The sequence below is a fragment of the Choloepus didactylus genome, chromosome 2, assembly GCF_015220235.1.
Source record: "Choloepus didactylus isolate mChoDid1 chromosome 2, mChoDid1.pri, whole genome shotgun sequence".
NCBI lineage: Eukaryota > Metazoa > Chordata > Mammalia > Pilosa > Megalonychidae > Choloepus > Choloepus didactylus.
In genome coordinates this window covers 56877165-56891432 of record NC_051308.1, presented here as the reverse complement: position 1 = coordinate 56891432, position 14268 = coordinate 56877165, and the positions used below count along the sequence as shown (strand labels likewise).

General features: G+C 43.8%; 1 protein-coding gene across 9 annotated transcripts in view; it reads left to right on the top strand.

Annotated features, from left to right (window-relative positions):
• Nucleotides 1-14268, top strand: part of ATP2B4 (ATPase plasma membrane Ca2+ transporting 4) — a 92525-nt gene that overhangs the window by 49178 nt on the left and 29079 nt on the right. For all 9 annotated transcript variants that reach the window (XM_037824996.1, XM_037825004.1, XM_037824997.1 and 6 more), the window contains 6 exons: nt 3821-4018; nt 4637-4891; nt 5363-5488; nt 6085-6207; nt 7361-7396; nt 8998-9159. In XM_037824996.1, coding sequence (XP_037680924.1) covers nt 3821-4018; nt 4637-4891; nt 5363-5488; nt 6085-6207; nt 7361-7396; nt 8998-9159 — 900 coding nt within the window. The remainder of the gene's footprint in view (nt 1-3820; nt 4019-4636; nt 4892-5362; nt 5489-6084; nt 6208-7360; nt 7397-8997; nt 9160-14268) is intronic.

Below are 14268 nucleotides of genomic sequence, written 5' to 3'. Positions count from 1 at the left end.
CAGTCCCACATGGCTTTCCCCACCACTCCACGTGTCAGAGAAAGGATTCCCAAGATTACTATAGCTAACAGCCCCAACCTCTCCCTCCCTGCTGCGGGCATGTTGGGAACTGGAATGGCCACTTGACTTCTTAAAGTGGCTACTATAGGAGCTTAGGGTGACTTAAGGTGGGGCAGATAGATGACTTGAAAATGGCAAAGAAAGAAGCAGTATGTGACTTGGAAGGTATCTAGACAAGAACAAGACCTAACCTTTTTTGTTTTCGATGGTGTGTCTTGATTTATTTGCTTGAGTCTGAAAAAGGTTATAAAGAAGCTTTTATTGAGTACAAAATTCATAGGTTGGACCATGACACACCTGATGCCACCATCTCTTTCCACCTGGGAAAAGATGGGACTAATTCACCCCAATTGTCAACCATGGGAAAGGTGCTGATTTGCTTAGAGGTGGAGAGGAAGGCAGTGTGTGGTCTGGGCTGTGGCGAATGCAGTATGGTGACAAACCTCCTGGTTAGCCGAGGGCTGAGGTTCTCCCCGAGAGGTGGGAATTTCAGTGCCAAAACCAGGGAAGTCTCAGGCAGACCAGGACCAGTTGGTCAACCTAGAACCAAGTCTCCATTGAGCACAGCTCCCTCCACATCCCAGCCAGAGATGATGGCATGGCTAGGTCTCAGTGAACCAGGGGCGTGGTATAGACGCTGTCACACACCAGCTTGAATAAGTTATATAACCTCTGTGGGCCTCAGTTTGCTTATAGGTAAAATGGGGTTAATAGTGGCTACTGCATAGGGGTTTGTGATGTTTGAAAATTCCTGATAAGGCATCTGGCACCTAGCAGTCACTTTAATGTTAGCAATCGTATGTGTTACTTGTTCATTCAATTCATGCAACAGCTTTGTATGTGTACTACATGTCAGGCACTATTATAGGCCTGAGGAACACAGACAAAAACCTTGCCCTTTTGGAAGGAAACAGACAAGCATAATGAATGAATAAATCATATAATATGTTAGGTGAGAAGACCCACCTTCCATAGAAGGGAACAAGTGAAGGAGGTAGGGGAGGAGCCCTCTCTAGTGAAGAAGAATCTGGACAAGGGCACGACTTGTGCAGATGCCCTGAGGCAGATGTGCGTTCACAACCTAGCAGGTAGGCTGACACAGTAGGATCTCAGTGAACAAGGGGAAAAATTATTATAGGAGGTAATGTCAGGGGGGTACCAGACCTCTCTGGGGGACAGTGGAGAGGGTGGGGGCTCATAAAGGGCCCTGTATGCTATTATAAGGTCTTTGGTGCCCAATTTTGCTCCAAGTAAAAGCCGTGAGAGTTTTGAGCAGATGAGTGACGTGTGCTGCCTGAAGTTTTAAAAAAGATCATTCTGGCTGCTATGTTGAGAACAGATTCTAGGAGAGCAAAGGTAGAAGCAGGGAATCTGGTTAGAAGACTATTGCAATATCCAGGTGAGAGGTGAGAATGGCTTAGACTGGGATGGGAGCAATGAGAAGTGAGAAGTGACTGGATCCTGGATGTAGTTTGAAGGTAGAGCTGACAGGATTTCCTGCCTAAATGGATGTAGGGGATGAGAAAGAAAGGAGTCAAAGAGCAGACAGGAGCAGGTGACCCTACCTCCTGCATCCTCAGATGCAGTGCAAAACTAGACTCTTTTTTTGGCGGCCTTCATTAGACTATTGGGATGTCCCTTAGGATGGTCTCTAATGTCTGATGTCCTGGTTTGTCCTCATAATCATGTACTAACCCTTGTTAAGGGGGAAGAGGCATCTCCTCCCTTTACCTTGTGAAACCTGCTTTCTTGAGGAACATCCCAGGTAGATCAACAAATTGCCAGAACTCCTCTTCCCCTCCAGCACAGCAGTTCCAAGGTAGCACAGCCTTGCCATCACGGGTCCCTGGGCAGAGACAACCAGCAAGGCCCTGCCTCCTGGCAACTCTGCTGCTGCCTGCCTGGGCATCATGATGCCGTGCCCCAGGAATACTCCTTTCCCAGGCCCCTACTTTCCTCTCTTACTGGGAACCTGATTTCTCATAGTGGTGGAGGCCAGGAGCCTGTACCAAGCAACTGAACTTGTCTCTAGTGCTTTGGCCAAACTGTTCTCCTTTGGAGCTCAGCTGTGCCATGTGGCGGGAGGCCAGGGTGGTGTACTCATGCACTGGGGGCAGGAGGCTCTGGATAACCAGTTTGCTGTTTCTTCTAAGCACTAGCAAATGAAAGTGGTCTCAGATAAGGGCCCTCAATCCGACTCCTCACAAATATGAATGCCTGTTCATCTACCCCTCTTTAGCTCTAGGTAGGGTCCTGTATCCACCTTCTCAGCCAGGTGAGTAACTCTACATCTCCTGATGGCTTTTGTTTTTAGGGTAAAGTAGAGGCCAACTCAGGCCCTGCAAACAGTACTCCCCTAGGCACCTGTTTTCCCATTCTCGAAATCTTTTTCTGTCTGAAATACCTTTCTTAGGTATAACCCAAATGCCTCTTCTTGTTATTTGGGATAACATTTTTGGGTTCTATTCAATGGAGATGGAGAGCAAGTGTTCACCCTCCCACCGTGCCCCCCTTCTTCCCAAGTGGAATAGCCGTTCAGATTGACCTAAGTGAGAAGTCCTTTGGCATCAGTGTCCCCCTTTTCCTGAAGCTTCCAGTTATCTACTTTTCCTTGTCCCCTTTGTGAAGCTCATGGGGGGGGGGGTGCTTCCTTGTTTCCTGACCCTCCTTAGCTGCTGACGTTTTTTAAGGACAGTTTCCTCACCTTGCCTATGGGGAATCCATCAAGCAGTGCAGCCAATAGCTTCAAGTGCCAAAATAGGGGTTAATTTGCTGCAGTTTGTAAACAACCTGATGAATATCAACTGGCATTAATTGCCACATTAGGATTTTCCCCTCTTCCCTTAAAGTGTAACTTCCCTGGGGTCCAGCACAGAGGCCTAAATGTAAGGAAGGCACTGGAAATCATTTTGCCTGTCTCTTTTCCCTCTGGAACTGGGAACACGCCTAGTGTGTGTGTGTGCATGTGTGTGTGTGCACACTGGTGTATATGTATGCATGTGTGTTAGTGGGGAGGAGGCTGCTAATTAAGGATTGTGAACTTTCTAAAGACTTTGTGGCCTCTACTTTGTTCTCACTTGTTTCTTAACTTGAATAGTAATACTTCTTGGCCCTCTTAGTGTTTTGCATATCTGTGTGAGTGTGTGTGTGTGTGTGTGACAGAAAAATCGGGTCATATGTGCTTAAAGGGGGTGCCCAAAAGTAATACTCTTAAAGCCTCTGCTCTGATGATCTGGAGCTACTAGAACTTGGAATCTGAGTAGCCTAGCATGACCTTGGAAAGTTAACTTATTCTTTCTGGCCTTTCTGTGTGAGCTGGTGGATGACAGTTAACTCTGTGTATAACTCATCACTAACATTCACATATTAACATGAGAAAAGTTCTGTGTGAATCCCAGCAAACAAGTTTAGCATGTATGTTCTTAGAGCTGGCGCGTTGAACATACCCATTAAGGATTAGATGAAATTTTTAGGCCTGAGCTAGTTTACCTGGTTACTAAGGCAAGTGACTGGCTCCTGTAACTAACTCATCCCAGTTTGCCCATTTTAGCACTCAAAGTCCTGCACCCCCCCAATGCCGGGCAGATTAGGTGGGTTGGTCACCCTAACTGGATCTCACACTTGGGCAGATCAGAAGAGACAAGCCTGCACAAGGGGTCTTTTTTTTTTTTTTTTAAGGGTCTTTTAACTACCTTCACTTATCATTCATCTCTTCCGCTTGTTTTCTCCTTCACTCATCCTATGCCTATATCCTTTTCAGGTCTATCTGGGAACCCTGCGGATCTGGAGAAACGTAGGCGAGTGTTTGGACAGAACTTGATCCCCCCAAAAAGATCCAAGACCTTCTTAGAACTAGTCTGGGAAGCTCTTCAAGATGTCACACTCATCATCTTGGAGATTGCAGCCATCATTTCCCTGGTCCTGTCCTTCTATCGCCCCCCCAGTGGAGATCATGAACGTGAGTGTCTGGACAGCTCAGCATGACTATGATTTGGGTTCTTTCCACCACCACCAAAAAGCACCTAGTATTGGTGGTTGATGAGTTATAGCTTAAAACTCTTTCCTCATTATCCAGGGTGGGTTCTTCAAAGGAAACCAACTAATAACTGGTAAGCTCTTCTTCCAATCCATCCTTTTCTTCCCTTTTCCCATCAAATCCTTACTCAGAATGTCATGAATCCTCCATCTTCAACCCCACCAACAAAGCACTGCTTGTCAAAGTGCCTCCCACCAGTTGTGTGGCATTATGGAAAATAGCCACAAGAGCCTGATCATGTCAAGAATCATAAGTTCTTTCCATGTGACTTGCCTAATATTTGCACTGACATATCTGTACTATTTAGTCATTTTGCTTCTTTTGGATTAACATGAATAGTTATATTGGAGATGAAAGATGCTCAACCCTGCTGGCCTCTGATATCCTCAAAAGATAGCTCTTTTACCCAGGAGTTTTATTTTCTATTATTCTCTTTTCCGGACTTCCCATTCTCAGCGGATGATGAAAGCACTTCCCTTATTTCTTCATGTCAACAAAAGCCCCCAGGTGATCCTTTATTTCTCTCCCTTCCTGGGATAGAGTGTGGTCAAGTCGCAAGCTCAGATGATGAAGAGGAGGCAGAAACCGGCTGGATTGAGGGGGCAGCCATCCTTTTCTCAGTGATCATTGTGGTGCTAGTGACCGCCTTCAATGATTGGAGCAAAGAGAAGCAATTCCGGGGGCTGCAGAGCCGCATTGAACAGGAGCAGAAATTCTCCGTTATCCGAAATGGCCAGATTATCCAGCTGCCTGTGGCAGAGATCGTGGTGGGTGATATCGCCCAAATCAAATATGGTGAGAGCTCCATGTTTCTTGTACCTCTGCCACCCTCCTTATTTTGGGGGTAGGTCTTTTGGGATGAGGGGTCTGAGAATTGCTGCGAATCCCAAAAAATAGCAACCCGGGTTGTGTTGGCATCTACTTAGAGTTTTAAGGAAGTCTGGGAGAGGAATTTCTAAGAAAGAAGAAACCAAAACTCTCTCAGAAGATTGTCACTTAGGGTTGAAGGTATGTAACATTCAGGTCATGGGAAGGTGTCTGGGGATCAATAATAGTTTGAATTGTAATACTTAGTAAGGAATCTTGGCCTAAGTAGTACAGAGCTGCAGTTGTCCTTTCAAGGCTCTTCAGCTACTCCTGGGCCAATGTGCCATAGGTAGGACCACCGGAGCAGGCCTGAGGTCACGTTGAAGGAGTCAAATGGTCCCTATCCTCCACCAGACCCTTACGCTCCTTCTCTGGTCCCCCTTTCCCTTTGCACACTAGGTGACCTGCTGCCTGCAGATGGCATCCTGATTCAGGGCAATGACCTGAAGATTGATGAGAGCTCTCTGACCGGGGAGTCGGACCATGTCAAGAAGTCCTTGGACAAAGACCCCATGCTGCTCTCAGGTAGAGCCTCTGGCTACCCAAGTTCCCACTCTGCCTCTCTCCAGACAGCCAAGCCCAAGAGACCTGATCCACACCCTGCCCTCCCTTCCAGCCCTGTCCTATCTCTTTCCTCTTGGTTCACCTGGGACAACATGTATTGGGGGGGGTTGAATACAAGTACATCAGGCAACCTGAAAGAGGCTTTCTAGGAAGTAGGTGCTGTGTAAGCCTTGGAGGGGCTTTGGGTGGGGATAGGGTCCTAACCCTCAATTTGCTTGGTCTATTGTAAATGGGCCCAGCTCTTGATCTTTTCCTACTGTCTGCCAAGTAAATCATTATACCTGGGGAAGGAGGGAAGGAAGATTCTTTTTTTCCCCCTAATTTTGTGTTTCATACCAACTCATGGCTACGTATAAAAAACAAAGCTCCTTGAAGAGTTTCCATCTGAAGTGATAACATTTGGGTAATAGATGTTGGTAGCACAGTAATGGGAATATAATTAATTCCATTAAATTGTATACTTGAAAGTGGCTAAAATTGGAAGTTTTGAGTTACTACAATAAAAAGTTTATAAAACAACAACAGTGTTCCTTCCCATCCTCTCCCTTCCCTTACAGGGACCCATGTCATGGAAGGTTCAGGCCGGATGGTGGTGACTGCTGTGGGCATCAACTCCCAGACTGGAATCATCTTTACCCTCTTGGGGGCCAGTGAGGGAGATGAGGAGAAGAAGAAGAAAGGTAAGGGGTACTCGGAACGAGATTCACTTCCCTCTCATCCCCATGGACAAACTAGGAAGCCAGGAAGCAGATCTCGACGAAATATCCAGCTGGAAGAATCTGCTGGAAGGAAGGAAACAGGTATCCAAACCCCTTGCCGAGACAAAGATGTGAACACTGGCTCCCCAGAGTGCTCTAATGGAAACCAGATCCTCACTGTAGGCTGGCAAATGAGGTTACATTTGAGCCTTAATTCCCGTGTCTATGGTGGGTTGTAAAGGGATGAATTATAAAGCCTACCCAAAATGTGAGCAGGCTGGATGCTCTGGCCCCAAATACCCTCTATGTACTCCTCCTTCTGCCACTTTCTTCTTCAAACATAGGGGATTAAATGAACTTTCCAGACCAAAGGAAAACTGGTCAGGAGAAGAAACTGGCTGCCCGCTGAAATGAAGGCTGTCAATGGAAGGGAGAGCAGAGAGGTGACACCTGATTTTGCCCTTCACTTGTTCCTGAAGGGAGGAGAAACTAAGGGTAAAAGAGAAAAGGATGCTAAAACCAAATGCACACCTTTCTCTGGGCTGTCCTTCTTTCCTTGGGGGAGAGAAGGATTTCTACCACTTGACTGCAGGATCTTCTTGGGCTATTATCAGGATTAGTGGAGGGCCGTTTAAGAAAAGGACACAAAACACATGCTCTCAGGAACTAGACTATTCGTTTCTACGGCTACCTGCAGATGAATAAGGAGGAAGCTAAGGTATGCTTGGTGCTGTTGAATCAGCACAGAGCTACTTTCGGGGCCTTTGTCATCAGGCAGAAGCAATTCAGACCTTTTACTGCCTACTCCCCACCCCACTCTACTAAGCGATGTGCCTCAGGCCAGGAACCACTCACCAGTAGCCACCGTGTTCCAAGAGGAAGCAGCTCAGATGTGACTGAGCCCACCTGTGCACTGTCTGCATGCACATTCTGGTCCGTATCCCAAGGACTCCTGAGTGTCCCTAGTAAGAATGGATGTAAGCACGAGCTGCAAGCTTCAAGTTCCCCTTCCCTGCAACCCAAGTTCTTTGCTGTCGCCCTTCTGGGCTCCGAGCAGGACCAACAAATTGGATATCTGATCTCTTAGGAGTCACTTTGGGACTCCACCCCACTTTTTTTTTTCTTGTTCAAACAGGTAAAAAACAAGGAGTCCCTGAAAATCGCAACAAAGGTAACCTCTCCACCCACTCCTCTGCCATCTCTACCTGCCTACCCTCAAGCCAGACCTTTCCAGGCCATCTGCCTTTTCCCCTTTCCTCTCCATGAATCTGTTATCCTCTGCTGTGGTCCAGATGCCTCATCCTGAGGAAGGTGCAGAGATTTGGGGGTGGGTTCAAGGTGCCAATCCCAATCTAAGATGGGACAACAACACCCTCTGCTGTCGGCTCCCAGAACCTCAAGTCAAGACTTCTCTTGGGGTACACACAGGATTTATGTGCTCTTGCCTGGGTGCTGGACTCTTTGCTTCATTGCCCAAGGCCGGATTTAAATGCCAGTGGTCCAGAACCTGACCCTATGAGTTCCTGGGTTGGAAGACCTTCGGGTCCTTGTGGTGTAGGGCGTTGGGTTGGGCAGTCCCTGCACCCTCCTCTTGCTAGCTTCCTCATCGGTGTCCTCTTCTGGTCTGGTTTCCTTCTCCGCCAGTCTTCGCAGGGGGGCTTGGAGAGACCTTTTTCTCTGTACCTCTCTCCCCACCTCTTTCTTTGCTCTCTCCACATTCTGTATTCTTCCTCTTTATCTGATGTGTGTTTCTTTTTTGGTGGCTGTGTTTACATCCTGTCTCCGTCTTGTTTGTGAATCTGACAGCAGAGACAGTATCTCTGGATACTAAGCAAAGGGCTGAGCTCTGCAGGGGTGAAATTGGAGGGATGCTGGGAACCAGCAAGAATTGCTCTCTTGAAACAGTTCCTAGAGAGGTTTTTTATTTTTTTTTCTTTTCTAAATGACATCAGAGTAGTCTTTAAAAATAAAGTCATCACATTGGAGAACCAGGACTAAACAGAAATAATTCCTTAATTTTATGTCTCTTTAACTCTTCTTTTAAAAACAAAATGGATTTGTATGTCTGTCTTTATCCCTGATTTCTCTTATTCAGGGCAATCCTCACACTAGCTTCTTCCATCTCCCTCAAAAAGCCTTAACCCCAGCTTCCACTTGGTACCTCTCTACCTTCATCAGGCAGGGAGAAATGGGATTTCCTTCCCCTGTTCTTCAACTGATATAAGAAGGAGCTGGGAAATACCCTGTGTCCACAGGTCTAGATTATTCCCTGACAGTATATTAAATGGAGAGAGATGAATCTTTTATTGAAGCAGATGAATCTCTTAATGAAGCATAAGTTCCTTTGCTCTTGGACCTTATGCTCTTGGAACATCTACCAACCTTCCCTCTCAGCCCCTTTCTGCAATGAATGTTCACTACTTTAAGCACAAATGGTTATTAGTAATTTTGCTTGGCAGTATGAGTAATCCCTTGGCTAGAATATACCTGGCTTGGGGCTCTGAGGTTTTGCCAGGAAGCTACCATTGAAGAGGAAATCCACACCTTAAAAGCACCCCGTTCCATCTCCAATGGTTAGAACACCATTCCAAAGGTCCTAGTCGAGGGTTGAAGGCAAGTTCCATATCTGGCATGGGGTGGGGTAGTCAGAACTGATGTCAGAGGCCCAATGTGTATTCCAGGAAGAAGACAGAAGCATTTTTTGGTTTCCACCTGCCTGGTACTCAGTCCTACCACCCTACTCACCTGTTTTTATTTGTGTGCACACTCTAGCAAAGACCCAGGATGGAGTGGCCCTGGAGATCCAACCACTCAACAGCCAGGAAGGGCTTGAAGGTGAGGAAAAGGAGAAGAAGGCTGCCAAGCTACCCAAAAAGGAGAAGTCGGTGCTGCAGGGCAAGCTGACACGCTTGGCTGTACAGATTGGGAAAGCTGGTGAGTAGGGTAGAGCCATCTCGTTGTTGAGTTCCATGGGAATTCTGGATCCTCACCACCTTGATTCCCTTCTTTCTGCACCACCCAGGACTGGTGGGTCAAAGAAGCTGAAGTTTCTGAATGGCTAGTGGAGCCTAGGTAGCTGTGTCCCTATCTGTGCCACCCTTTCGCCGCTCCCTAGACTTTTATCTGCTCTGCTTTAAGTTGGCAGTCCTTTTTGGAGAGAAGTGTTTTCTAAACCCTCTGCTGGAAAATGTTACCTATATATCTTAAGGTTAAAAGGCACTGAAGTCTCTTTCATCTAAACAAAGGAGAATGAAAGAGCCTATATCACAACGGGTGATTTTCATTAGCAAGAAGGAAGACTTTAGTAACTCCTTACCTGTCTTATTTGGGCTTGTAAATTCCTAAAGGACAAGAAAAGTCTGTAGTTTTCTGGAGGAAGTTTCCTAGCACAATAGTAGCATCTGGCTAAGCACAGAGAAGTAAATCCAAAATAAGACTGGAGGAAAAAGGAATACAGTGGTTAGAGAGGCTCCTTCCAGAGGAGAGATCACTCTTGAGTGTAGTGTGAAGAAGTGGCTTCTCTAGCACTTGTGTCTATATTTTCCTCTCCCACTACGCTCTTCCAGTGTGAGGTCAGGGAGCAAAAAGAAGATTGCTCCTTCAGTGGAGTGATCCCTAAATATACAGTCCTATACCACTGTCTAATTATTTTCTGACCCCACCCCTCTGTTTACCGCAATGTAGCCCTGTGTGTGCAAGTCACCAGGGGATCTTGTTAAAGTACAGATTAAGATTCAGGAGGTCTGGGGTGGGGCCTGAGATTCTGAATTTCTAAAAAGCTCTAGATACCAATGTTGCAATGAGTAGCAAGGGTCTATGCTGTCCACTACTATAGCTGCTAGCCAGTGTGGCTGTTTACATTTAAATGAATTATATAATCCAATTTAAAATTCAGTTCCTCAGTTACATTAGCCACATTTCAATTGTTCATTAGCCCCCTGTGGTTAGTGGCTACCACTGGAGAACATTGCCAGCCTCACAGAAACTATATTGGCCAGCATTGGTCTAGCCTACTCTTTCAGTTCTAGGACCCAGCTAATTTTGACTACAATGTAATAGCCTGTGTATAAACATAAGGATACAATGAATTGCAGGTGCAAAATCAAGATATTGAGCATAGCACACAGGTTTGAAACTTTAGACAGACACCACCTAGATGAAATGGACAAATTCTGAGAAATGTACAAACTATCTACAATGACTCAAAGAAGAAATAGATCCCAACAAACCAATTACTGGTAAAGATTTTGAACCAATAATCAAAAATCTCCCATCAAAGAAAAGCCCAGGACCTGATGGCTTCACAGGGCAATTCTACCAAACATTTCTAGAAGACTTAACTCCAATTCTGCTCAAAGTCTTCCTTAAAATTGAAGAGGAAGGAACGCTCCCTAACTCATTCTATGAGGAGTCAACATCACCCTTGTACCAAAGCCAGATAAAGATACCACAAGAAAAAAAAACTACAGACTAATATCACTTATTTATATAGATGCAAAAATCTTCAACAAAATACTAACAAACCAAATCCACAGCATGTTAAAAGAATTATACACCATGATCAAGTGGGATTTAGCCCTGATATGCAAGGGTCATTCAGCATAAGAAAATCAATTAATGTTATATATCACATTAACACAATGAAGGGAAAAAAATGGCATGATCACCTCAATTGATGCAGAAAGAGTATTTGACAAAATACAGCACCCTTTCTCAATTAAAAAACATTTAGAAAACTAGGGATAGAAGGAAACTTTCTTAACATGATTAAGAAGAGCCCACAGCTAACATTGTACTTAATGGTGAAAGACTGAAGGCTTTACCCCTAAGATCAGGAGCAATGCAAGGATGCATACTGTCACCACTGTCATTCAACACTATACTGGAAGTTCTTGCCAGAGCAATTAGGCGAGACAGAAGGCATCCAAATTGAAAAGGAAGAAGTAAAGATTTCCCTTTTTGCTGGTGTTATGATCCTGTATAAAGAAAATCCTGAAAAAGCCACCACAAAGCTCCTAGAGCTAATAAATGAATTCAACAAAGTGGCAGGATACAAGATCAACACCCCCAAATCAGTAGTATTTCTGTACACAAGCAATGAACAATCAGAAGAAGAAATCAAGAAAAAAATTGCATTCACACCAGCAACTAAAAAAATCAAATCAAATACCTAGGAATAAATTTAACACAGTTGTGAAGGACTTGTACACAAAAACTACAAAACACTACTAAAAAACAAAAACAAAAAATAAAAAACAAAGAAGACCTGAACAAATGGAAGGACATTCTGTGTTCTTGGATTGGAAGACTGAATATTGTTAAGAAGTCAATCTTACCCAAAGTAATTTATAGAGTCAATGCAATCCCAATAAATATTCCAACAATCTTTTTTGCAGAAATGGAAAAGCCAACTATCAAATTTGCATGGAAGGGTAAGGGGCCCCAAATAGCCAAAGTCATCTTGAAAAAGAAGAATGAAGTTGCAGGACTCATACTTCCCTCTCTTAAAACTTATTACAAAGCCACAGTAATCAAAACAGCATGGTTCTGGCACAAGAACAGACATACAGACAAATGAAATTGAATTGAAAACTCAGAAATCAACCCTCACATTTATGGTCAACTGATTTTTGGCAAGACCGCTCCATTGGGAAATAGTCTCTTCAACAAATGGTGCTAGGAAAATCAGATCTCCATTTTTTTTAAAAAAAGGAGGACCCCCTACCTCACACTATATACAAAAACCAACTCAAAATGGATCAAAGACTTAAGTATAAGAGCTAGAACTATCAAACTCCTAGAAGAAAACATAGAGAAACATCTCCAGGACCTTGTGTTAGATGATGGTTTCTTAGATTTTACACCCAAAGCACAAGCAACAAAAGAAAAAATAGATAAATGGGACCTCATCAAAATTAAAAACTTTTGTGCCTTAAAGGATTCTACCATGCAAGTAAAGTGACAACCTACAGAATGTGAGAAAATATTTGGAAACCCCATATCTGATAAGGGTTTAATATCCAGAATATAGAAAGAATTCCTTCAATTTAACAGTGAAAACACAACTCAGTTTTTAAAATGGGCCAAATGTTTGAATAGACAGCTCTGCAAAGAAGATATACAAATGGCCAGAAAGCACATGAAAAGATACTCAATATCATTAGCCATCAGGGAAATGCAAATCAAAACCACAATAAGATACCATTTCACACCCATTAGAATGGCTGCTATTAAAAAAAAAAAACAGAAAATAGCAAGTGTTGGAAAGGATGCAGAGAAAGAGGAACACTCATTCATTGCTGGTGGCAATGTAAAATGACACAGCGTCTGTGGAAGAGTTTGACTGTTCCTCAGAAAACTAAGTGCAGAACTACTATATGACCTGGCAATCCCACCAAAAGAATAGACAACTTGAACAGATATTTGCACTCCGATGTTCATAGTGGTATTATTGACAACTACCAAAAGATGGAAGCAACCCAAGCGTTCATCAACTGATGAATGGATAAATTAAAAGTTGTGTATACATACAATGGGTATTATTCAGCCATTAAAGGAATGATGTCCTGATTCATGCAATAGCACAGTTAACCTTGAAGACATCATATTGAGTGAAATAAGCCAGACACAAAGGATAAATACTATATGATCACACTGACTTGAAACAATTAGAATAAGCAGACTTATAGAGTCCAGAAGCTAGAATATAGGTTACCAGGGAATTGGGTGGGGAAGGGAATGGGAAGTTAAGGCTTAAAACACACAGGGTTCCTATTCAGAAAGATGGAAATGTTTTGGTAATGGATGATGGTGATGGTAGCACAACATTGTAAACTCAAGTAACAGCCCTGAAATATATATATCAATATGATTAAAAGGGGAAATATTAGATTGTATATACGGCAACAGAATAAAATTTTTAAAAAATTCATGGAATTAGTTAATAGTATAGTTATAAAAATGTGCTATCATCAGTTGTAACTGGTGTTCCACACCAATGTATGGTGTTGGTGCTGGGATGGTGCATGGGAATCCCTGTTTTTTGTGCATCCTTTTTCTGTACATCCAAGGCTCTTCTAATAAAGAAAAAAAATTGTATTTTCAAAATCCCACCTCTCTGTGCCTTAGTTTCCTCATCTTCCAAACGGAGATAATAATAGTAACCTATCTCAGGGTTGTTGTGTGGATTAAATGAGTTACTATATGTGAAGTGTTTGCCTCGCCCATGGAAAGCACTGTTTATAGTGTTTGCTATTATTGTCATCTTCTAAGTGTGCCATAATGACAGGAGACATGTTGGGAGGCACTGCTCTAGGTGTTAGTCACATAGATTGTGTGTTAGCCCCTTAGGGGCTTCGCTAATTAACAAGTTGAGAACTGCCAGGCATTCACAGGCTAGTAGAGGAGAAATCCAAATTGGTTAACTACTAAGAAGTAGACCGATGCAGTCGCTACAGATATGAATTGGGTCTGGGATAGAATCCTAGGATGCTTTTTTGGAAAAGTAGACTGTGCTGGTTTGAATGTATTATGTCCTCCAGAAAAAGCCATATTCTTTGATGCAATCTTGTGGGGCAGACATATTAGTGGGGATTAAGTTGGAACGTTTGGATTAGGTTGTTTGCACGGAAATACGTCCCACCCAACTGTAGATGATAACTCTGATGAGATAATTTCCATGGAGGTGTTGCCCCACCCATTCAGGGTGGACCTTGATCAGTGGAGCCATATAAATGTGCTGACAAACAGAAGGAATGCAGTGCAGCTGAGAGTGACATTTTGGAGAGGAGCTACAGCCAAGAGGGACACTTTGAAGAAAGCACAGGAGCTGCAGATGAGAGACATTTTGAAGATGGCCGTTGGAAGCAGACTCTTGCTCCAAAGAAGCTAAGAGAGGACTAATACCCCAAGTGCAACTAAGAGTGACATTTTTGAGGAACTGCAGCCTAGGGAGGAACATCCTGGGAAAAAGCCATTTTGAAACCAGAACTTTGGAACAGATGCCAGCCACATGCCTTCCCAGCTAACAGAGGTTTTCCAGAT